The sequence below is a fragment of the Podarcis erhardii genome (assembly GCF_964252035.2).
Source record: "Podarcis erhardii genome assembly, chromosome: 2".
Lineage (NCBI taxonomy): Eukaryota > Metazoa > Chordata > Lepidosauria > Squamata > Lacertidae > Podarcis > Podarcis erhardii.
Window position 1 is genome coordinate 124,722,415 of NC_138498.1, and position 24,891 is coordinate 124,747,305.

The 24,891-nt window shown below is 47.3% G+C and overlaps 1 protein-coding gene across 1 annotated transcript; it reads right to left on the reverse strand.

The window, feature by feature from the left end:
• Positions 1–13,244: 13,244 nt before the first annotated feature.
• Positions 13,245–19,886, reverse strand: LOC309336357 (uncharacterized protein; the record flags this gene model as incomplete). The annotated part of the gene is made up of 4 exons (XM_081851978.1): positions 19,866–19,886; positions 16,077–17,686; positions 14,182–14,504; positions 13,245–13,317 (listed from the first exon to the last, which is right to left on the reverse strand). Exons 2-4 carry the CDS (start codon positions 17,607–17,609, stop codon positions 13,245–13,247), a joined length of 1,929 nt encoding a protein of 642 aa, XP_081708104.1. The 5' UTR covers positions 17,610–17,686; positions 19,866–19,886.
• Between the last annotated feature and the right edge of the window lie 5,005 nt (positions 19,887–24,891).

The following is a 24,891-nucleotide window of genomic DNA, read 5'->3' on the forward strand; positions in this document are numbered from 1 at the left end:
AGAGAAAGTTAAGGAATGGAGGCGAAAAAAGGGGGATAGAGCTTTAAGGAGACCCAGGTTCTTTCCAGCTGGAGCAAGAAGCCCATTGACTTCTAAATCTAAGGGGTCATTCTTGGTCAAGGTATGCAGAGGGAGAGGGGAATCTTGAGATGAGCAGCTTCTACCACTTATATTATTTTCTGCCAGAGTTCCTCCCATCTTCACCTCGCCCAGCTTGCAAATTAAGAATTTGAAAGAATATCCTCCTAGTGATGGGAACTTTTTGCCTTCAAATTCTCTGGATGGCCCCCATTCAGGAGTTGCCTAGATTGTACCTGGCAACTGAACCTGCATTTCTTGACTCCTCTGTGAAGTGTGAGGGGCTGAGCATATATCTGATGCAGACTTGCACCAAGGGCAGCAGAGGAGCTCAGGATGGAGCCTCACCTGTCGTATTAAAGGTAAAAGGTAAAGGACCCCTGACAGTTAAGTCCAGTCGCGAACGACTCTTGGGTTGCGGCGCTCATCTCGCTTTACAGGCCGAGGGAGCCGGCATTTGTCCGTCCTGCAGACAGTTTTCCCGGGTCGTGTGGCCAGCATGACCAAGCCACTTCTGGCGCAATGGAACTCCAAAATCAGAGTAGCGTACGGAAACATTGTTTACCTTCCCGCCGGAGTGGTACCTATTTATCTACTTGCACTTTGGGGCGTGCTTTCATATCGCTAGGTTGGCAGGAGCTGGGACCGAGCAACGGGAGCTCACCCCATCGCGGGGATTCAAAACACCAACTTTCTGATCAGCAAGCCCAAGAGCAAGGGCCAGCAAACTTTCAGCAGGGGGCCGGTCCACTGTTCCTCAGACCTTGTGGGGGGGCCGGACTACTTTTTTTGGGGGGGGGGAATGAACAAATTCTGATGCCCCACAAATAACCCAAAGATGCCTTTTAAATAAAAGGACACATTCTACTCATGTAAAAACACGCTTATTCCTGGACCATCCGCGGGCTGGATTTAGAAGGCGATTTGGCCGGATCTGGCCCCTGGGCCTTAGTTTGACTACCCATACCCAAAAAGCTCAGTGGTTTAGATGACAGAGCCACCAGCGCCACAACCACCTGTCATATTAAGTCATGCCAATCCTTTATACCCTTGCCATGGGCTCGATCCACACAGATATAAAACACACAAGGGGGTGGCGGAGACACAATAAAAGCTCCAAATGCAATTTAACATTGACTTTGGGTTTCTGCTGTACAGTGCGATCCGGTTTCATATTTCTATAACACATTTATAACGTTATGATTGACCATTATATCCGAGTCCATGCCTTACAGAAATAAATCAAAGGATGCATTCAGCTTGAAACATTCTTTTTACATCAAATGTTGTACTCAGTACAGTGGTGCCCCGCAAGATGAATGCCTCGCAAGACGGAAAACCCGCTAGACGAAAGGGTTTTCTGTTTTGGAGGTGCTTCACAAAACGAATTTCCCATGGGCTTGCTTCGCAAGACGAAAATGTCTTGCGAGTTCCTGCGGGGGTTTCCCCCCCCTTTTCTAAGCCGCTAAGCCGCTTATCAGCTGATCCGCTGAGCTGCTTATCAGCTGCAACTAAGCGCTATTAGCGGCTTAGTGGCTATTAGCGGCTTAGAAAAAGGGGAAAAAAGGGGGGAAACTCGCAAGACGTTTTCGTTTTCTCAGAGAAGTTTTTAATGTGTGACATTTTAATGTATTTTTAATATTTGTTGGAAGCCGCCCAGAGTGGCTGGGGGAATCCCAGCCAGGTGGGCAGGGTACAAATATGTTGTTGTTGTTGTTGTTGTTGTTGTTGTTGTTGTTGTATCAAGCAAAATTTTGTTAGAAGTTCTGCAACCCATCTTTGTAAAATTGGAGGGTAAGAAAAGAAATGGTGGTTTTTTTGTGGTGGACATGACTTTTCTGGTCAGCAGGCAAAAGGAGCTTGGGTCAATCCCTAGCTAGACATCTGCCATCCACTTGCCTTGGTCCAGATTTGGGTCTCTGCCTCCTCGGAGTTTAGACGCACACGGCCGCCACATATTGGCTGCAGCAGGCGATGGCTCCCTCGCATGTGTGAACAGCCATTGGGGGTCTCTCTCAAACACCACAGACAGGGATTGGGCATTGCTTTGGTGAATGTCCTGCAACCCAACCCCCTCCTGGGCCCTCTGGTCTCTCCCACCGCCAATAAAAATAAAATACCTCTTTACCTGACACTGACACAAAAGCTCACACACTATATAAATGAAATGTTGAGGTCTCCCCCCTTTCCCTGTCCTCTCTTCCCACTTTTATTTCCCCCACCCCCATATTGCCTAGAGCAGTGCGGTCTCACTCTGAATAGGACTGACTTTTTTGAAGGATTCTGTGACTTGGATGCACCCAATAATTTAATAAAAACAATTTAAAAAACCACAGTCTCTCTCGCCCATTCATGTTCTTCAGCTCAGCTTCGTTGGAAAGCCATAGAATGGGATCCTGCAAAGGGCCAGTCTAGGTGTTAGGGCTGCCACCTTGTTTTGTACCTAAGAGGCAGACAATATGCGGTAGGTAAAGAAGACATTTTGGGTTGTAGTTGAAGAAATTTCCTCTGCGCTAGCACAAAAGCCCCAAAACATACTCCACAAAGCACATAGCAAGCCTGCTGCATACATGCTATCCATCACCTTATAACAGGTACCAAATACCAGTTTCTGTGCAGCCTGGAACTAGTTACATTTATTTAAAAGGTAAAGGGACCCCTGACAGTTAAGTCCAATCGCAGACGACTCATCTTGCTTTGCTGGCTAAGGGAGCCAGTGTTTGTCCGCAGTTTTTCCGGGTCATGTGGCCAGCATGACAGCCGCTTCTGGCGAAACCAGAGCAGCGCACGGAAACGCCATTTACCTTCCTGCCGGAGTGGTACCTATTTATCTACTTGCACTTTGACGTGCTTTTGAACTGCTGGGTTGGCAGGAGCAGGAACCGAGCAACGGGAGCTCACCCCGTCGCGGGGATTCGAACCTCCGACCTTCTGATCGGCAAGTCCTAGGCTCTGTGGTTTAGACCACAGCGCCACCCGTGTCCCTTCCCATATTTATTTAGGAGTCCCTATATTCTAATGGAATTCCACCCATTAGTGTGTGTGTGTAAGAGTAGAGCTTTACCCATGTTAAGTTGGAAAAGGCTTATTTGCGTATGGTCTGGGGTTCAGGGCTGCCAATGCACTACTGGATTCCCTGCCTATGGAATCGTCTGCATGAAGACAGAACTAAAGACAGAGACAATAGCTGTTATAAATAAAGCCAAATTGGATTTATTCTGATTAGTTTTTGTAGAGATTGGGGGGGGGGGAAGCAATGAACTAGCTGAAAAGCTAACTTTAGGGAAGTCAATCTGTTTCAAGTTGCCTCATCCCCCCAGCAGACATGTTTCCCATGTCTCTTGACAGAGGTCATCATATAGGGCTACCAAAATAGTTTCTGTGCCAAAACGGGCCCTAAACCCCGATTGAAATGGATCGAGAAAATCAGTTTCTTCCAATAGCACCTAGAAAAACGACCTTTTTAGGTAATGACGTCATACTCTCTCCAGTGGCATAGGAAGGGGTGTGTGGGCTTCCCTGGGTGTCATCACGGGTGTGTGTGTGTGTGTGACAAAATGGCAAAAATATGCGTCTATAAAATAAAATAAAATAAATTTGGGCCCACAATATTTTGTGGTAAAAATAATAATATTTAAAATGAGTTTAATAACTTCGTCTAACAACTGATTAACCTCAGCAAGTCAACATAATACGTATTGAAACTTTTTTGTTCAGTCAACAAACACAACGCAACGCATCTTAACTTGATGCTGTGCAGTGGAAAGAAGATGGATAAGGAAGGGGGAGGTTTGTTTTCGTTCAGATGAAAGTGAAAGGAATTGGTTTTGATGATTTGATTTCAAAATTTGCAGAGAACAAAGTTAGGGGGGAAAGGTTTTAAGTGCTTACGCTCAAAATGCATATTGGGTCTTTTCACAGCCTTAGCTTCCATAGGTGATAGCCACCTTGGGGTCTTGTTTTCTAATAAGTCTTTATATTTTGTCCAGACATTAAACACTGCTTTCCTTACAATATGGTTCTTGAAATTCTTGTGAATCTTAAACTTGTCATACCAAAGATATGCATGCCATCCAAAAGCATTGTTAAATCCTTCCAAATCTAAAACGTCAGTGTTTTCAAGAAGCAGCCAGTCTTTCAGCCAGCAAAAAGCTGCTGATTCATAATACAACCTTAAGTCTGGCATTAAGTCTTACATTATGCTTACTATTGGGAGATGCTACCTTCATCTCAATACATGAAAGACTTAAACTGACGGAAATTCTTTCTATATTGCTGACATTTACATGATTTCTCTCTTCTCTGAGCTGATTGATGTCTTCTAAGTTTTACACTATCAGTGAACCTCTTTGCACACGGCATACATTGAAATAGTCTCTGCCCTTCGAGAGTCTACTGAGATTTTCAAAGTGTTTCACTTGGACGAAAATTCTTTCCACTCTCCATGTGAATCCGTTGATGAATTCTAAGTGTTCGACTTGTACTGAAGCTCTTTCCACACTCCAAGCATTTAAATTTCTCCCCTGTGTGAATCCGTTGATGAATTTTAAGTCTTGAACTGTCAGTGAAGTTTTTTCCACACTCCATGCATCTAAATGGTTTCTCCCCGGTGTGAATTCGTTGATGTTTTTTAAGGTTGCTATTCATACTAAAGCTCTTTCCACACTCCATACATTTAAATGGTTTCTCCCCAGTGTGAATCCGTTGATGAATTCTAAGCGTTCCACTTGCACTGAAGCTCTTTCCACACTCTATACATTTAAATAGTTTCTCCCCAGTGTGAATCCGTTGATGAATTCTAAGCGTACTACGGTCAATGAAGCTCTTTCCACACTCTATACATTTGATGGTTTCTCCCCAGTGTGAATCCGTTGATGCTGTTTAAGTGTTCTACTTGCAGTGAAGCTCTTTCCACAGTCTATACATTTGAATGGGTTCTCCCCTGTGTGAATCAGCTGATGAATTCTAAGTGTTCGACTCTCAGTGAAGCTGTTTCCACACTCTACACATTTAAATGGTTTCTCCCCAGTGTGAATCCGTTGGTGAATTCTAAGTGTTCCATGGTCAATGAAGCTCTTTCCACACTCTATACATTTAAATGGTTTCTCCCCTGTGTGAATCCGTTGATGTTTTTTAAGTGTTCCACTTGCACTGAAGCTCTTTCCACAGTCTATACATTTATATGGTTTCTCTCCTGTGTGAATTCAATGATGGGCTCTAAGTGATCCACGATCACTAAAGCTCTTACTGCACACCCTGCAATTAAATGGTTTCTCCCTGTGTGAGTCCGTTGATGAATTCTAAGTGTTTCACTCTTATGGAAGCTCTTTCCACACTCTATACATTTAAATGGTTTCTCCCCAGTGTGAATCCGCTGATGTTTTTTAAGTGTTCCACTTGCACTGAAGCACTTTCCACACTCTATACATTTAAATGGTTTCTCCCCAGTGTGAATCACCTCATGAATTTTAAGGTTTCCACTTGCACTGAAGCTCTTTCCACACTCTATACATTTAAATGGGTTCTCCCCAGTGTGAGTCCATTTATGAATTCTAAGTGTTTCACTGTCAGTGAAACACTTTCCACACTCCATACATTTATATGGTTTCTCCCCAGTGTGAATCCGTTGATGTATTTTAAGTTTTCCACTGTTCCTGAAGCTCTTTCCACACTCCATACATTTAAATGGTTTCTCCCCTGTATGAATCCGTTGATGAATTCTAAGTGTTCCTCTTGCACTGAAGCTCTTCCCACACTCCATGCATTGGAATGGTTTCTCTCCTGTATGAATCCGTTGATGAATTTTAAGTTTTGAACCGTCAGTGAAGCTTGCTCCACACTCCATACATTTATATGGTTTCTCCCCTGTGTGAATCCGTTGATGTATTCTAAGTTTTCCACTGTCAATAAAGCTCTTTCCACACTCCATACATTCAAATGGTTTCTCTCCTGTCTGATTTCTTTGATGTCTTCTAAGTGTTCCGCTACAAGTGAAGGTTTTCCCACACTCCATGCATTCAAATGGTTTCTCTCCTGTGTGAATCCGTTGATGTTTCTTAAGGTTTGAATTCATACTGAAGCTCTTTCCACACTGCATACATTTAAATGGTTTCTCCCCTGTGTGAGTGCGTTCATGTGAATAAAGGTTTGCCCTCTGACTGAAGCTCTTTCCACACTCCATACATGTAAATGGTTTCTCTCCTGTGTGAGTCCACTGATGGTTTCTAAATGTTCCGCTACAAGAGAAACTCTTTCCACACTCCTTACATTTAAATGGTTTTTCTCCCGTGTGATTCTGTTGATGGTTTCTAAATGTTCTGCTACCAGTGAAGCTTGTTCCAGGCTCCATACCCTGAAATGTCTTCTGAACTGCTTGCTTTGGAGCGCGTGGAAAATAAAGTCCTGTTCAGGTTTCAAGGTAGAGAACAAAGGAATATTAAACACAGAAAGTTCAATTAGCATATTCTCCTTTTTAAACATCTCATTCATTCTCCCATGTCCTCCCTGTGTCATAGAATAATAGAACTGGAGAGTTGGATGGGACCCCGGGCGCCATTTAGTCCAACCCCCTGCAATGAAGAAATGTCCATGAACATGCCTTGTACTTGTGTGGTTCATAGTTTCTAATGACATATTTCATCCTCTGCATACTAATCCTCCACACCCAAAGCCCCAAGACAAATAAGGATGTCTAGTGGTACCTGGGCTTCAGCAACTTCTACAGAAAGTTTATTAAGAACTTTGCCCACTTGACAGCGCCCATAACTGATTGCCTCAGTGGGAAGAAATTTCTGTGGACTGAGGAGGCACAAAGGGGATTGGATAAACTAAAGAAGGTTTTTGCATTGGAGGGGCAGCTATTGCACATGAACCCGGACAAGCCGTTGGAAGGGAAACTGACGCCTCTGATTGGGCGATCGGAGCGGTCCTGCTGCAGCAAGATGCCGGGGGAGATTGGAGGCCGTGCACCTTTTTCTCCAGGAAACTGAACAAATCAGAGCAAAACTAAAGTATCTATGACAAAGAATTGCTGGCAATTTTTGTGGCCTTTAAGCAGTGGAGGCACTTCCTGATTGGGGCAAAGCAGCAGATACAGGTGTGCACAGATCACAAGAACCTGGAGTAGTGGTGGACCGTGCGTGTGCTTTGCCAAAGACAAATATGCTGGGCCAAGTTTTTTGCCAGCTTTAACTTTAGGATCCAGTACGTTCCGGGAGAGCAGAACGTGAGAGGCAGATGCACTACCTCACAAGCCCGGGTACTGGAAGGAAGAGGGACTGTTCCCAGATGACAAATGGACTTGTGGAGGGGCACTAGTAGAAGAAGCTGAACTAGTGCGACTGACCAGAGACAATAATAATAATAATAATAATAATAATAATAATAATTTATTTATACCCCGCCCTCCCCAGCCAAGGCTGGGCTCAGAGCGGCTTACAAGCAATAATAAAAACAAGATGAATGATTACAAACTTAAAAACAAAAATAAAATACAACATTAAAATAATGGAACATTAAAATATTAAAATGTAGCCTCATCGCAGGAGGAGAAGGAAAAGAAGGGGGGGGGGAAAGAGAGGGAGGGAGGGAGGGAATCAAATTGGCTCCAAGCCAAAGGCCAGGCGGAACAACTCTGTCTTACAGGCCCTGCGGAAAGAAATCAGATCCTGCAGGGCCCTGGTCTCATGAGGCAGAGCGTTCCACCAGGCCGGAGCCAGAGTTGAAAAGGCCCTGGCTCTGGTCAAAGCCAATCTAACCTCCTTAGGGCCCGGGACCACTAGGGTGTTGTTATTTATGGACCCTGAGGCTCTCCGTGGGGCATACCAGGAGAGGCGGTCCCGTAGGTACGAGGGTCCTAGGCCGTGAAGGGCTTTAAAGGTCAAAAGCAGCACCTTAAATCTGACCCTGTACTCCACCGGGAGCCAGTGCAGCTTGAAAAGCACTGGGTGAATATGCTCCCATGGCAGAGACCCCGTGAGGAGCCTCGCTGCAGCATTCTGTACCCGCTGCAGTTTCTGGGACAGCTTCAAGGGCAGCGTAGAGCGAATTACAGTAGTCAAGCCTGGAGATGACCATCGCATGGATCACTGTGGCCAAGTCAGGGCGGGAAAGTTAAGGGACCAACTGCTTGATGCGGCGAAGGTGGAAAAATGTCGCCTTGGCTGTTGCTGTAACCTGCGCCTCCATGGAAAGGGAGGCGTCAAGGATTACACCCAAACTCTTAACGGAAGGCAATGGCACTAATTGGGCCCCCGCAAGAGAAGGGAGTTGGTCCCTCATCCCCATGTCATCCCGACCTAGCCATAGGACCTCTGTTTTCAAAGGATTTAGTTTCAATCGGCTCCCACGAAACCATCCAGCCACAGCTTCCAAGCATCTGGTCAGTGTGTTCAGGGTCGAGTCGGTGTGGCCATCCATCAGCAGATAAAGCTGAGTGTCATCAGCATATTGGTGACAGCCCAGCCCAAAGCTCCGGATAATCTGGGCAAGGGGGCGCATAAAGATGTTAAAAAGCATTGGGGAGAGAATTGCACCCTGTGGCACTCCACACACCAAGGAGTGGCGTGACGACATTTCCCTCCCTAGTGCCACCCTCTGTCCCCGACCAGAGATAAAAGAGCACAACTAGTTACGGGCTATGCCCTGTATCCCCACGTCTGCGAGGCGGTGGTCCAGAAGATCATGATCGACCATGTCAAAGGCTGCTGACAAATCTAAAAGGATCAGCAGTCCTGACCCGCCTCGATCCAGTTGTCTACGGAGATCATCTGTTAGGGCAACCAGAGCCGTCTCCGTCCCAAAACCAGGACGGAAACCGGACTGAAATGGATCTAATGCCGATGTTTCCTCTAGAAACCTACCAAGCTGTTCAGCAACCGCTCTCTCAATTACCTTACCCAGGTATGGAAGATTTGAAACTGGGCGGTAATTGGATAGGTCTAAGGGATCTAAAGTTTTTTTTAAGAGTGGACACACCACTGCTTCCTTCAGTTCCCCTGGGAATGTCCCCGTGTCAAGGGACAAATTGATAATTTCAACCGGGGGGTCCACACAACATTTGGACACTCCCTAATCAGCCAAGACGGGCACAGATCGAGGAGGCAGGTGGTGGGCCTACCAACTTGGAGGAATCTATCCACATCAGTAGGGAGTATCCGATCGAAATGGTCCAACACTGGACCTGAAGTCAGTTGAGGGGCCTCCAGTTCAGTCACTGTATCTAAATTGGCAGGGAGGTCACGGCGGAGCAACAGGACTTTCTCCGCAAAAAAACTCGCGAATGCCTCACAGCTGTGGGTCGAATTTGTGCTTAAATTTGGTTGTCCTCCTAAGGACGTTATTGACCTAATTATTCTAAAAAGTTGTGCCGGGCGAGAGCTAGCGGATGCAATGGAAGCTGCAAAGTAAGATTTCTTAGCAGCTTTCATAGCCGACTCATAGGCTTTCATAAGCGTCCTATAAGATATTCTTGAGGCTCCGTCACGAGTCCGTCGCCATACTCGCTCTAGCCATCTGAGATCCCACTTCATTTTCCAGAGCTCCTCAGTAAACCAAGGGGCTCGGTTTCGACGGGGTCGCAGAGGGTGCTTAGGCGCGATCTCATCAATGTCTGCCAAGAGCCGGTTATTCCAGTCCTCAACAAGGTCATCTAATGAGTCGCCAGGAGGAGCAGGGTTCCTCAAGGCTTGTCGGAATCTATCAGGATCCATCAGTTTTCGCGGACGAGCCCAAATAGGTTCGCCACCTGAGCCGGGGAGGAGCGGGAAGTCAATCTTGGCTTTCAGAGCGTAGTGATCAGACCATGGCACTTCCACAGCAGGGAGCATGATCACATCTATGCCAGCCCCAAAGATCAGATCCAGCGTGTGGCCTGCTTGATGAGTGGGGCCCAAAACAACCTGGGAGAGCCCTAGTGTTGCCATGGAAGTCACTAGGTCCAGAGCCTGTGAGGAGGGAGCGGCATCGGCATGGACGTTGAAGTCTCCCAAAACCAGTAGGTTTGGGAACTCCAAGGCCCAGCCCGCCACCACCTCCAGCAGGTCTGACAGGGTGACTGCAGGTGTGCTGGGTGGTCGGTACACCAGCCAGACAGCCAAGCTCTCCTTGGTGCCCCACACGAGACCAACACATTCAATGCCGGAGATCGCCGGTGATGGCAGAGCTCTCAAAGAGCAATCCTCCTGGAATAACAACGCTACTCCTCCCCCCCGACCCACAGTCCGCAATTGATGGAGGACAGAGAAACCTGGGGGTGTTATCTCATGTAGGGAGACTATTTCGCCTTCCCGTACCCAGGTCTCCGTCACGCAAGCCAGGTCAATCCCCTGCGAGACAAAAAAGTCACGCATGGTGGCGGTTTTGTTGCCTATGGACCTGGCATTGCACAGCACCAATGACAGAGGTGTGTAATCCTTGCTGTCCCTACCCTCATCCCTTGGGATGGGGCGTAGATTGGAAGGGGTTCGAGGATCACTGCATTGGAAGGGGTTCGAGGATCACCCTTCGCCGATAGAGATATCTAGCCCCACCGCCATTCCTCCCTAGCCCTTCAATTGTGGAAATCCCAGATCCCATACTAGCCTCCCCAATAGATGGGTAACATCCCCTCAATAACAAGTCATCCTTGGGCCAGGACTCATGGGTCAAAATGGTAAGGGGAAGAGGTGGAGGTCTGATAGGGTAAGTATCCCTAGAAGATAAAACCCAACCAACCGCACCCCAAGCGGGGGGGACAGTCCCATGGTGTTTCATTAACTGTCAATCCCCCTCTCCCTCCTGGGTTAATTGGAGGATTGTTGGTTCTATCTGTGGCTATGGAAGTATTAATGAGGTATGTGTTATAAAATGTGGATCACTGGCCAACAAAGAGCCAGCTTCGAATTCGGAAGATCTGTCCATCCTGTCTCGCCAGGAGTACAGTAGAGAAGGCTGATCATTCGGATAAGTTTTTGGAACATTAGGCAAAGGTCCAGATGTAGATTTGGTGCTGGATATCTCCAGATTGTCAGCAACATAGAGTTCTTTATGTGTTGTTGCCATAGAAATGTCGGAGGCGCCAAATTCCTCATCTAATTCTGTGTCGTTTGAAAAGGGAACAGAGAGTTGCACTGATGTCTTTCGATGGGATAAAGAGCTGTTGGGCGTCTTTAAATATTGTGCTCTAGGCTCTACTGTCCTTATATTTTGGGTAGAAATCTCAGTCTTTATACTTATTAGCCTCTTCTTCAGGTCTTGTAATTCTAGGCTTACAGAGTTCTTTTCTTCCTTCGGGCAATTAGTATTTCTAGTGTTGAGCTTGGTTTCCTTGGTAAAAGAAATGGAGTGGCCCTCATAGTCAATAAAAGAGTGGTGAAAGCTGTACTGAGGTGCAATCTCAAAAATGATAGAATGATCTCGATACAAATCTAAGGCAGACCTTTTAATATCACAGTAATCCAGGTTTATGCACCAACCACTGGTGCTGAAGAAACTGAAATTGACCAATTCTATGATGACTTACAACACCTTATAAAAATGACACCAAACAAGGATGTTCTTCTCATTATAGGGGATTGGAATGCTAAAGTAGGGACTCAAGAGATAAAAGGAACAACTGGCAAGTTTGTCCATAGAATTCCAAACAAAGCAGGGCATAGGCTGATAAGAGTTCTGCCAAGAGAACAAGCTGGTCATCACAAACACTCTTTTCCAACAACACAAGAGACGATTCTACACATCAACATCACCAGATGAGCAGCATCAAAATCAGATTGATTATATTCTCTGCAGCCAAAGATGGAGAAGCTCTATACAAGTCAGCAAAAACAAGACCTGGAGCTGAATGTGGCTCAGATCATCAGCTTCTTATAGCAAAATTCAAGCTTCAACTGAAGAAAGTAGGAAAAACCACTGGGCCGGTAAGATACAATCTAAATCAAATCCCTTATGAATACACAGTGGAAGTGAGGAACAGGTTTAACGATTTAACCTTAACCCACTAGACAGAGTGCCTGAAGAACAATGGATGGAGGCTCGTAACATTATACAGGAGGCAGCAACTAAAACCATCCCAATGAAAAGGAAATGCAAGAAAGCAAAGTGGTTGCCCAACGAGGCCTTACAAATAGCGGGGGAGAGAAGGCAAGCAAAATGCGAGGGAGATAGTGAAAAATACAGGAAATTGAATGCAGATTTCCAAAAAATAGCAAGGAGAGACAAGAAGGCCTTCTTAAACGAGCAATGCAAAGAAATAGAGGAAAACAATAGAATGGGAAAAACCAGAGGTCTGTTCAAGAAAATTGGAGATATGAAAGGAACATTTCGTACAAAGATTACCATAATAAAAGACAAAAGTGGTAAGGACCTAACAGAAGCAGAAGACATGAAGAAGAGGTGGCAAGAATACACAGAGGAATTATACCAGAAAGATATGGATGGCTCGTACACCCCAGGTAGTGTGGTTGCTGACCTGCCGATACAGCGTCAGTTATTTTCTCCTACCTACCGTATTTTTCGCTGCATAAGGCGCACCTGATGATAAGAGGCACCTAGTTTCTTGAGGGGGAATTCAAGAAAAAAATATTATTTAAAGGGAGCGCTGAGCAGAGCTCCCTGGTGCCCTGCGGAGGCTTTGTGCCACTAAGGCAGAAGCTAGAACAGCTAGAGGGAGCACTGCACAGCGCCCTCTCTAGCTGTTCTGGCGTCTGGGGTAGCCTGCGAAGCCTCCGCAGGGCAGCAGCGAGCCTTCATCCCGGGCTTCCCCCGCCAGCCCTGACAAGCTCTGGGAGTATTCCCCACCTCCCGCAAAAGCCCACAGGAGCTGTGCACCCTTTAAGGAGCGTGCGGCTCCTGCGGGCTTTTTTATGAGGTGGGAGAAGGGACTGACGCAGCCAGTCAGTCCCTTCTCCCTCCTCAGGGAAAAGCCCCCAAGAGCGGCGTGCTCTTTAAAGGATGCGCGGCTTCTGCGGGCTTTTGCAGGAGGTGGGGGAATTCTGTAAGATTATTTGGGGAAGTTTTTCTAATGAGAAGATATTGTCACAGATGCTTGTTTTTGCCATTCTCAAAACTGTGAATTTGTGTCTGCAGAGATAAAATGCCTTTTCTCCACAGGAAAAATGTAATAAAATAAACATACAGAGTTTAATCCCATTGTTCCTTTGCAGATTTATATACACAGAATTAACCCCTTAAATCCTAAGTTCTGACTTCCGGTTCCGGTCGCGGACAGCGAGGAAGCGCAGAGAGCCCTGTCTGGGCTTTCTGAGCGTTGTAGAGGTTGGGGGAAAGGCGCAAAGGCTCAGCGCACCCCAAAAACCCCAAGGGGGGTGCCCTTGGGGAATAGGTTCTCGGCAGCGTGGGAGCGGCTGTGTCGTTTTCTTTTGGTCGTTGGACACGAAGACGGAAAGACCGCGAGCGCGATTGGGAGATACCGACTCTACAACGCGATGCCTCGAGCTTCTGCTGGGAAATGCGACGAGCTTCCCTGAAGATTGAATGGAAGCCTCAGTGTTTTGATGTTTTGGTTTAGCGCATTTTAAGCGCTTTTTTAGTGAGGATTGAGATTTAAAGCTGAGAGCTACCTGGATGTTTTAGGATTATGTTTTGGAGTCCACTCAGTGGAGGAGTTAAGATGGCGCAGATGGGAAGTCGTAAGAATGAGGAAGTTTTTTTCATTAGTCTGATTGAGTGAGTATGAACTGAGTTGGAACTGTGAACTCATGATAAATTTGTTGAGGGGACTTCAAGGACTTTATTTCAACTAAGATTTGGGACTGGGACTTTCAGATTCAGAGCCACTTTTCACATGAGATTTCTTCCAACTACTGAAGGAAAGTATGTCTGAGGTTTATGACAGAAATATAATTATTACGGGTGAATTTAATGAAGTAGTATCACTGGACTATGACAGAACACTGAGGGAAAGTATTTCAGAAAAAGGCAAAATACCAAATTTTTTTTGATATGGTTACAACAATGGATCTACTAGATCAGGGGTCAGCAAACTTTTTCAGCAGGGGGCCAGTCCATTGTCCCTCAGACCTTGTTGGGGGCCGGACTATATTTTGGGGGGAAATGAGCGATTTTGGCCCACCCGCAAAGAGGCCTGAAGATGTTTGGCTTTACCTGTCCCAGTTGTCGTCCAGTTGTCCCAGTAGCCCCAGTTGGGCTTCTCCAGCCAGGTGCCAGGGCAGGTTGGAGGCTGCGTTGGCCGGTGAAGACAGAAGCAGAAGCCCTGGCGGAGCCACGGACGGAGGCAGGGGAACGGGGGCATTGCCAGAGCATTTACCCACCAACTGCTGCTGCTTCCCAACCCGCAAGCGGCAGCTGCGGCCGCTGAAACAAACTGCCTGAACGCCATGGGAGGAATGAAGGAGGGAGGGGGTGACGAAGAAAGCGCGTGAGGAAGCGGCACGGAGAAGGTGCGCAGAAAAGGAAGGAAGGGCGGACTGAGGGAGAGGGAGGAGGAGCAGGAGGAAAACTCAGCAGCAGCTGGCAGCCAGCGTCCTACCCCCGTCCCAGTGCCACCCTTCTGAGGCAGGCACCGTGTGAGGGAGAGGGAAAGAACATGTGTGCTGGCAATCCATGCGGTGATTCCTGGACCGTCTGCAGGCCGGATCTAGTAGGCAATTGCACCTGATCCGGCCCACAGGCCTTAGTTTGCCAACCCAGATGCTTGGAGATTCAGACCCCCATTAGAACAAGAGTAAACATGTTCTTCTGATTCAAAGGATTCTGCGGGAAGAAGAAACATGATCTGGATATTGAAGGAACTGCCTACAGGATTAAAGACTGTAGAGATCCAGCCAAGAACAATATCAGATCAAAACTCAAAATGGATGATAACGAGGGGTGAAAAGAGTTCATTGTATAGATGGAGACTAAATAAGGGTTTATTTGAAAAACACTGAATTACAACATATTCCAATTACGTTAGAGTATCCAAAAATGTTAAAAGCATTTGGAAATATAGGGGAGGATGAAACTATCACTTTTACGAAGATTTTCAACCATAAAGATAAATGTTTTACCTAAGATACTGTTTTTATTCTAAATGATACCAATAATAAATAATACAAGCTTCTTTAACGAATGGCAAAGAGATATTTCATGATTACTCTGGCAGGGGGAAAACACCAAGAATAAAGTATAAAATTTTGATAGATACTAAAAATAGAGGTGGCTTCGCACTGCTAGATTTTCTACTACGAGGCAGCCTCTTTGTGTTGGTTAAAAGAATGAATATCGTTGGACAACACACTATTGCTGGATTCTCAGTGGAATCTCGGTTGTAGAACGCTTCGGAAGTTGAACGTTTGGGGCTTTCAAACGCCAAGAACCCAGAAGTGAATGCTTCCATTTTTGAACGCAATTTGTAAATAAAATTATATACAGTGGTGCCTCAGGTTAAGTACTTAATTCGTTCTGGAGGTCCGTTCTTAACCTGAAACTGTTCTTAACCTGAAGCACCACTTTAGCTAATGGGGCCTCCTGCTGCTGCTCCGCCGCCGGAGCATGGTTTCTGTTCTCATCCTGAAGCAAAGTTCTTAACCTGAAGCACTATTTCTGGGTTAGCAGAGTCTGTAACCTGAAGCGTATATAACCCGAGGTACCACTGTATTAATAAAATTATCTATATATAAAGCAATTGAAACACTTCCCACTCCTTCCATTCAAACCATTTAAGATTTTTCAGTTTGTGGATTGTAGGGTTTCAACTCTTAAAGCTTTTCCTCCTTGCGAGTCCATTGATGGTTTCTAAGAACATCAGGACTGAAGCTCTATGTACGCTCCATATACGTAAGTGGTTTTTCCTTTTTGAGTTCGCTGATGTTTCCTAAGGTTTCCACTTCTATTGACGCTCTTTCCACACTCCATACATTTATTTGCTTGTCCCCGAGTGAGTCTGTTGATGTCGTCTAAGTTTCCTGTGTGTGAAATTAGGGTTCCACTCTGAAACTCTTCAACTCTCCATACATTTAAATGGTTTCTCCTGTGTGAGTTCGTTGATGTCTTCTAACATTTCCAGCATTAGTGAAGCCCTTTCCACACTCCTTACATTTAAATGGTTTCTCCCCTGTGTGAGTCCACTGATGTTTTCTAAATGTTCCACTACAAGTGAAGCTTTTTCCACAAGCCATACATTCAAATGGTTTTTCCCCTGTGTGAGTCCGTTGATGGATTCTAAGTGTTCCATTACAAGTGAAGCTTTTTCCACAATCCATACATTCAAATGGTTTTTCCCCTGTGTGAGTTTGATGATGGATACTAAGTGCTGTACCATCAATAAAGCTCTTTCCACATTCCATGCATTTAAATGGTTTCTCCCCTGTGTGAGTCCATTGATGTTTTCTAACATTTCCAGCATTGGTGAAGCCCTTTCCACACTCCTTACATTTAAATGGCTTCTCCCCTGTGTGAGTCCATTGATGTTTTCTAAGTGTTCCACTGCGATTGAAGCTCTTTCCGCACTCGGTGCATTTAAATGGTTTCTCCCCAGTGTGAGTTTGATAATGGGTTCTCAGGTCTCTCCTCTCAATAAAACTCTTTCCACATTCCATGCATTTTAATGGTTTTTCCCTTGAGTGAGTCCATTGATGTCTTCTTACTGCTCCATTAGAAGTGAAGCTCTTTCCACATTCCGTACATTTAAATGGTTTCTCCCCTGTGTGAGTCCGTTGATGGAGTCTAAGTGTCCCACTACAAGTGAAGCTTTTTCCACAATCCATACATTCAAATGGTTTTTCCCCTGTGTGAGTATGATGATGGATATTAAGTGCTCTACCATCAATAAAGCTTTTTCCACATTCCATGCATTTAAATGGTTTCTCCCCTGTGTGAGTCCATTGATGTTTTCTTAGAGTTTCACTGTGCCTGAATCTCTTTCCACAATCCATACATTTATATGGTTTTTCTCCTGTGTGAATTCGCTGATGTATTCTAAGGCTTCGGTTATTAGTGAAGCTCTTATCACACAGCATACATTCAAATGGTTTTTCTCCAGTGTGAGTTTTATTATGAATATTCAGACTTCTATTCGTACTGAAACTCTTTCCACACTCCAAACATTTAAATGGTTTCTCCCCTGTGTGAATCCGTTGATGGATTCTAAGGTATCTACTCTGACTGAAGCTCTTTACACATTCCATGCATTTGAATGGTTTCTCGCCCGTGTGTGTCTGTTGATGTTTTCTAAATGTTCCACTATCAGTGAAGCTCTTTCCACACTCCATACATTTATATGGTTTTTCCCCTGTGTGGGTTCGTTGATGGTTTCTAAGGTGTCCAATCTGACTGAAGCTCTTTCCACACTCCTTACATTTATATGGTTTCTCCCCCGTGTGAGTGTGTTTATGTATACGAAGGTTTGAACTCCAACCAAAGCTTTTTCCACACTCCATGCATTTAAATGGTTTCTCTTCTGTGTGAGTCTGTTGATGTTTTCCAAGTGTTCCACTGTCAGTGAAACTCTTCCCACACTCCATACTTTCAAATTGTTTCTCCTCTCTCTTTTCACATTCCATGAATTTATATGGTTTCTTTGTTATTCCCATTGGACATGGCCCCCCAGAATTTTGACTGCTTTCTCCATTGTCTTCTTTCAACAGGGAGGAGCAGGGGGAAAGGAAACCTAGGAAGAGAACAAAGGAATATTACACAGATCAATTAGCACCTGCTCTTATTTTGATGTCTCGTACATTCTTTCCTGTCCTCCATACGTTCCAAATTTTTAGGAAAGACAGATGAAATAATGTTAACTAATGGTACTGCATCATCAGCCTTTCCTAACCCTTAATTAAGCATTAATGAAGCAGCATTATCTTAGAATACGGTTGAACTGTGGGGTTTAAGTTTTATAAAAAGTGGTTTCTCACAGGAACGGGAGCTGCTCTATGTTCCATGAACCTGGCCAATATTAATCAGGATCCTAAATTCATCATGAAGTTCTTCATCCGCTGCACTATAATCGTCCACCCCTTGGGACACATTTTGTCCCCTTCAACCTCTAGATCTTTATTCATCACCTGCATATTCCCTTTGGCCTCAGGAAGTCCATACTGACCATTTTGGGAGACCCATATATAAGTCTAGTGACAAGGCTTGGTGCTTGTGGTCGGTTGAAGGAGTGCTCAGTTGGAGAATGTTCTTGGGGTTGGACCTCCATCTCTCAGCCTTGCATTATGGAATGGAGAGAGCTGGAGATGCAGAAGGAAAGCAGCTGGAACCTGACCGCTGGGAAGGCCAGATTGAGACACCCACCCCAATTATGATTTATAATAATTATATGCCATCACAAAATAAAAAAATTCCTTCCAGTAGCACCTTAAAGACCAACTAAGTTAGTTCTAGGCATGCACACGAAAGCTCATGCCTAGAACTAACTTAGTTGGTCTTTAAGGTGCTACTGGAAGGAATTTTTTTATTTTGTTTTGACTATGGCAGACCAACACGGCTACTTATCTGTAACTGGATATATGCCATCAGGTCTCGTACCTGCCTCCTGACACTGGCTTATCTTAGTGGAGATTCCCTGTCCAGGCCTCTCTCACTGTTCTTCCTCCTTTGCCCTGGGTGGCCAAGGGCTTCTGGATATTCTAGCTCTGCTCCAACTGGGAATTCTTTATTAAATTGTTATACCTCTTTTCATTTGAAGATCAGAAGATAAAAATATGTGTGACACTGAAAAAGGTGAGTATTAAAGGTGAATAACACTGATTGTTGGAAAGAAAAGAAAGAAGATGAAACCCGTGGTGTGTCCTCCTGAATGTATAATAATAATAATAATAAAGTGTAAAGAAGAAACCAATCTTCAAATCAGTTTCATATTCCCTGGCTGTATTTCTCAGCCATGATTGTGACTCAGAATCTTAGCCACACTTTTATCTAGAATATCAACTGGATCTCTTTGTAATAGGAGGCAGACATCCCTGGCATTTCATCCAGACATTCCTTTAGTGTGGGCAGCAGCAGCGGAGGAAGGAAGGAAGGAATTAACTTTGGGGGCAAACCATTTCCTTCAGAAGGTCTTCCCCAGCGGCCAGCATGGTTGATAAACTGCTCAGTGTGGACACCTTGGATTTATAGTGTTAGGGTCTGGATACTAATCATAATCCCTGAAGAAATGTCTCAAGAACCCTTAAGATCCAGTTCCACCAACTCCCAAGTAACACTGAGACCTAGAGGAACCTTCTATGCTGAGTTGAGGCATCTCTGGTCCTCCAGATGCCCAAGCAAGGATGGCCCATGGCCAGGGAGGATGGGAGTCTTATCTGGGGGGACAAACTTTCCCCTACTTCCCCCTCCCCTGAAAATGCTGAATATCTGTATTTCGTTTCCTCCTTCCTCCGTGATCTCCAACATCTTCCTGATGAAGTCCAACCAACTGTACACATTCCCAAATCATCCTGCACCACTGACTTCCCAAGGCTGCTGCATTGTGTCTGGGACACTGGCAATGGGACAGCACCTTCCACTGGATGAGAGGATAGAGGGTTAAATCAGGGCTGGCCAAATGGGACTCCGCTCCCTCCCCTCCTTGCCCCTCCCTGCATCACCTGCCTGAGGGGGCTGCCTCAGTTTCCCTCATGGTGGAGCAGGCCCTGAGAACAGTCTTCTCTCTGCCCCCCAAAATATAGGAAACATGCCAAAGAAGAGTGTCACCGTGGAACATAAGAATAACAACAACAACAACAACAACAACAACAACAACAACTGGTTGTAAGTCGAAAGCAACTAATAGATTAAATAAATAAATAAAAATATAAATAATTGTAATTGCAGTACAGTGGTACCTCGGGTTAAGTACTTACTTCGTTCCCGTGGCCCGTTCTTAACCTGAAACTGTTATTAACCTGAAGCCCCACTTTAGCTAACGGGGCCTCCTGCTGCTGCCGCTGCGCCGCCGGAGCACAATGTCTGTTCTCATCCTGGGTTAGCGGAGTCTGTAACCTGAGGTACCACTGTACTAATAATAATAAGGCAGGCTCTCGAGGGGGGAACACGGGAACCCACCCATTTCCACAACAATCTTCCCCATCCCTTAAATCCCACAGATTTAAGAGATCTGATATAGTGGGAATAATGGAAACCAGGTGAGGAGTTGGGCCCAGGTGTCTCGGGGGAGGGGGGAGCCCTTTAGATGCTTCTGCACAGAAACACAGGCATGTGGGAGAGACTGGAGTTGCCCAGAGAGAAGCCTCAAAGGGGGGGGATGATAAAGGGGGCTTCCTCTTCCCCCCCATGGTTGGACTCGCTCTAACAGCCCCCAGCGCCCCCTGCAGCTCCTGGTCTGGGACCTGAGGCAGGGCAAGGACTGAGCTTCAGGGGAGGAGAGGGTGGCTGGATTGGGGCTCCTGCTCAGGGATCTCTCCCTGGTCTACGCGGAGTCATGGCAGATTCCTGGGCAGGAGGGAGAAGTCAAGGCAGGCGGCCCCCCAGTCCCTCTCTCTTTCTCCAAGATGGCTTCGATCCCTCCCCAGGGATGCTCGCTTCCTCCCTCCGCCCCCCCCCGGGGCCCCTTTCCCCAGAGGCCGGCTCAGCCTTCCTGCCAAATCTCTCCCCATCCTAGGAGGGAGACGGGGGGGGGGGTCCTCCATCCAGGCCTCTCTCGCCCCCATTAACCCTTTCATGGACTCCCCAGTCTCCCCCCAAAGGGGACCCACCAAGCCAGGATGGCGGCGCCCCAGGGATTCCTGTCAGGGGGAAGCCAGAACTGGGGCCTGGGTTCAAGTCCCAGCCCTGGGGGGGGGCTCCCATTTCCTTCCCGGGGGGGCAGCTGAGCATCTCTTCTCCCCCCTCCCTTGCTCGCTCTGCTATTCCCATTTCCTTCCCCGCAAGACAAAGGGCTGGGGGTCTCCAAGGAGGCGCTCCTCGGGGGGAGGGGCTCCTTTCTCCCAAAGGGGACCCACCAAGCCAGGATCGCGGCGCCCCAGGCATTCCTGCCAGGGGGAAGCCGGGAGAATGGGGGGCCTCAGCCCCACCCCCAGCCCTGCTTGGGGCGTCCGGGGGGGCAGGGCAGCTGAGCATCTCTCGGCCCCCCAGGAAAGAGAAAGGGGAGTCTGGCGGTGCTGCTGCTGCCCAGGAGATCTTGCCAGGTGTAGATCCCTGCAGGTGTTGGGTCCCCCCTTCCCCCCTGGGTCGGGGCCTGGATCGGGGCCCCTGTCGACGGGCCCCAGGGAGGGCGCTTTCCTTACGGGGGGGGTCTCTTCGTCCTCCCCCCCTCTTATCCCCTCCTCCCCCCTTATCCCCCCCTCCTCTCCCTCCCTCTTTACCTCTTGGTCCTCCGCCTCCCTGGCTCCAGATTAGTCCGCTTTCCTGGTCTGCAATAGAAAGGGGGGCGGTGGCGACGGGGGGGGGCTCTTCAGCGACGCCCCTCCTCCTCTTCCGGGTCTGGACACTTCCGGCGCATTTCGCGGCGACACTTCCGGCTCCTTTTGAGACGCGCGCATCCCTAGAGCTACGAAATTAGAGCAGCCCCTCCCTGTGTCCGGAGGGGAAGGAGACGGGACGGCGCTGCCTCTGGCCTCCTGCTCTGGGGGCTCCATGGGGACCCGGCCCCCGCCCCCCAACTGCCTCTCCTCCTCACGGGGAGTCTCACGGGGGGCGGCAGGGAGGGGGACTCCAGAGGGGAGGGGGGGAAGTGGGCCAAGTTTCATCCACCATCATTTTTTTAAGGGAGGGGGAGGGTCTCCTTCTGCATGCCAAGCACTCAACCTGGGTCCTTCTGCATGCAGAGCAACTGCTGCATTGCTGAGCTCAGCCCCCTAACAGCCAAGCCCCGCTTCAAACACCAGCCCTCCCCCCTATTAAAAGACTTCAGGTAGTTGTTTTCCTCTTTGACATCTGGTGGGAGGGCGTTCCACAGGGCGGGCGCCACCACCGAGAAGGCCCTCTGCCTGGTTCCCTTTAACCTCACTTCTCGCAGGGAGGGAACCGCCAGAAGGCCCTTGGAGCTGGACCTCAGCGTCCAGGCTGAACGATGGGGGTGGAGACGCTCCTTCAGATATACTGGACCGAGGCCGCTTAGGGCTTGAAAGGTCAACACCAAGACTTTGAATTGTGCTTGGAAATGTACTGGGAGCCAGTCTAGGTCTATCAGGCAGCCCCTCTCCCGTTAAAAAACTACCCACTGGATTCCCCGGTAAAATGATTGCAGTAATGACGGACCTTCCAACCCAAGGGGGGAGGGGGAGGAGCTGTCAATACTTGTGAAACCAGTTTCCCAGAGGGGGGGCTCAGGAAGAATCTCCTGCTAGGGGACTGGAGGAGTCCAGAGGCTGACTGGGGCCAGGCATGGCTGCTCTTTGGCTCTTGGCTCTTTCCAGCTCAGGGTTTAGTGGTAAAAGTGATATTTCATCCAGAAACGGGTGGATTCCCCCCCCCCCCGTCTGCTCCTCCCTCCCTCCTGCTGCATTTGGTTAGTCACCGGGAGCAGAAAGGCACGCTCTGTTTTTCATTTCAGTGTGGATGCAGTCAGCGCCTTGCAGAGCCAGGCAGAGGCCCAGGCCAGAGAAATAATGTGCCCGGCCTTTTATTTTTTACCCTGGGTATAACTGAAGTCTTATAAATAAGTATATAAATCATTTTGACAAAAGTTATGCTGACAAATAATTTTATTTCAAGGCTTCAACCGGACCTGCAGATAAAGACAGAGCATCTCCTGCAATTGTGAATATGCAGACCGAGGCCCCCTTTGGAACCAGAGGCCTTGGCCACGTGGCCCATATGCCCCCCCCCCGGTCTGGGCCTGGATGCAGTTGACCTGAGCAACCTGCAGCCTGAGTTAGAGAGGGTCCATCACCTCCTGGCAAACAGAAGGGTAAGAAATGGAGGAAGTGAGAGATTTTACTTTCTTGGGCTACATGATCACTGCAGGTGGTGACAGCAGTCACAAAATTAAAAGACGCCTGCTCCTTGGGAGAAAAGCAATGACAAACCTTCACAGCATCTTAAAAAGCAGCGACATCGCCTTCTCGACAAAGTCCGTATAGTTAAAGCTATGGTTTTCCCAGTAGTGATGTATGGAAGTGAGAGCTGGACCATCAAGAAGGCTGATCACCAAAGAATTGATGCTTTTGAATGGACTGCAAGAAGATCAAACCTCTCCATTCTGGAGGAAACCAGCCCTGAGTGCTCAGTGGAAGGACAGATCCTGAAGCTGAGGCTCCAGTACTTTGGCCACCTCACAAGAAGAGAAGACTCCCTGGAAAAGACCCTGACGTTAGGAAAGATGGAGGGCACAAGGAGAAGGGGACGACGGAGGACGAGATGGTTGGACAGTGTTCTCGAAGCTACAAACATGAGTCTGACCAAACTGCGGGAGGCAGTGGAAGACAGAAGTGCCTGGTGTGCTCTGGTCCAGGGGGTCACAAAGAGTCAGACACGACTAAACAACAACATCATCATCAACAACAACATAACTTTGTGTACAAGTGAGCCCAAGGATTTTCCTAGAACAAGATGCCTTCAGTCTTTCTTTGTCTTCATTTAGTAGCAAAAGCTGGCTGGTGGCATTTTAAATATTTTTGGCTAAGCTCAGTGGTAAGAAAATCCGCTTTGCATGCAGAAGGCCCAATGTTCCAACCCTGGCACCTCCAGGGTGAACTGGGAATGTCCCCCATCTAAAATTACAAGGTCCTGTGATGGTGTTGCTTAAACAGGTACAGGGACAGAATTGGGCTCAGAGGTTTCCTGCAGGGCCCACTGAGTTTCTGTCTTGCCCTCCCTGAAAACTTGCGGAACCATTTCCCCCCTAGGTATATTATTGTGGGTCTGCCATACGTCTGGATTTTCCTGAGATTTCAAAGGTGGAATTGACGTCCGGGGGGGGGGGGGGATTTCCAAAAGAAGGCACTTTGTCCTCGATTTAAGACAAGTCAATTGAAAACTCATGGGCTTTTTTTGGCGTTTATTTGGGGCCTTGTCTAAAAAAGAAAAAGTTCTACAATTTTGGGGGGTCCTGGTTTTTACTTTTTGAAATATGGCAACCCTAATTATTCTGGGCTCTGCTTGAACTGAAACTCCCTTTTAGAGCTCAGTCAGTAGAGCATCAGACTCTGAATCTATGGGTTGGGGCTTTGAGCCCCACTTTGGGCAAAATATTCCTGCATTGCAGGGGGCTGGGCTAGATGACCCTCGTGGTTCCTCGTGGGAATTCAGAGCCTGGAAGGCGTCCTGGAGAGAAAGAGGTGGGCTGTGAACATAACAGGCAGGGGGCATAGATACAAAACCCACAAAAACTGATTGGATCACTAAAAAACCCACAAGCTAAATGTGCTATTGCCAAGGTCAGTTGGCCTGAGAGCGAAAGGCATTGTTTTAATTCAGCTACCTTTGTTACATAGAAAATGCTTAGCTAAAAGCTTTTGTAGCCTTAGAGAAAATGAAAAGTGCAGTTTGAAAAGTGCTTGAGGCTTTGAGGCCTGGTTTGGGGGGGGGGAGGAATTCACAAACAGTTTTTAAGGGTAACCTAACTGACTGTCCCCCTTCAATTGTTAGTCAGGAAATGTTCACTTCCACAACAGGAAATGTCTGCTCCTCCAGACTGCTGTGCCTGCACTTTCGACCCCTTACTTCATGCGTGCAGGCAATCTTTGAAGGGAGACTGCTTGTGCATTTATGATTACAAGTAGGGGCAGGGTGTACTGTGCCCAGGGCAGCTGTCTACCAGCTCCATCTGGTACGCAGGCTGAGACCCTCCCTGCCCGCAGACTGTCTCGCCAGAGTGGTGCATGCTCTAGTTATCTCCCGTTTGGACTACTGCAATGCGCTCTACGTGGGGCTAGCTTTGAAGGTGACCCGGAAACTACAACTAATCCAGAATGCGGCAGCTAGACT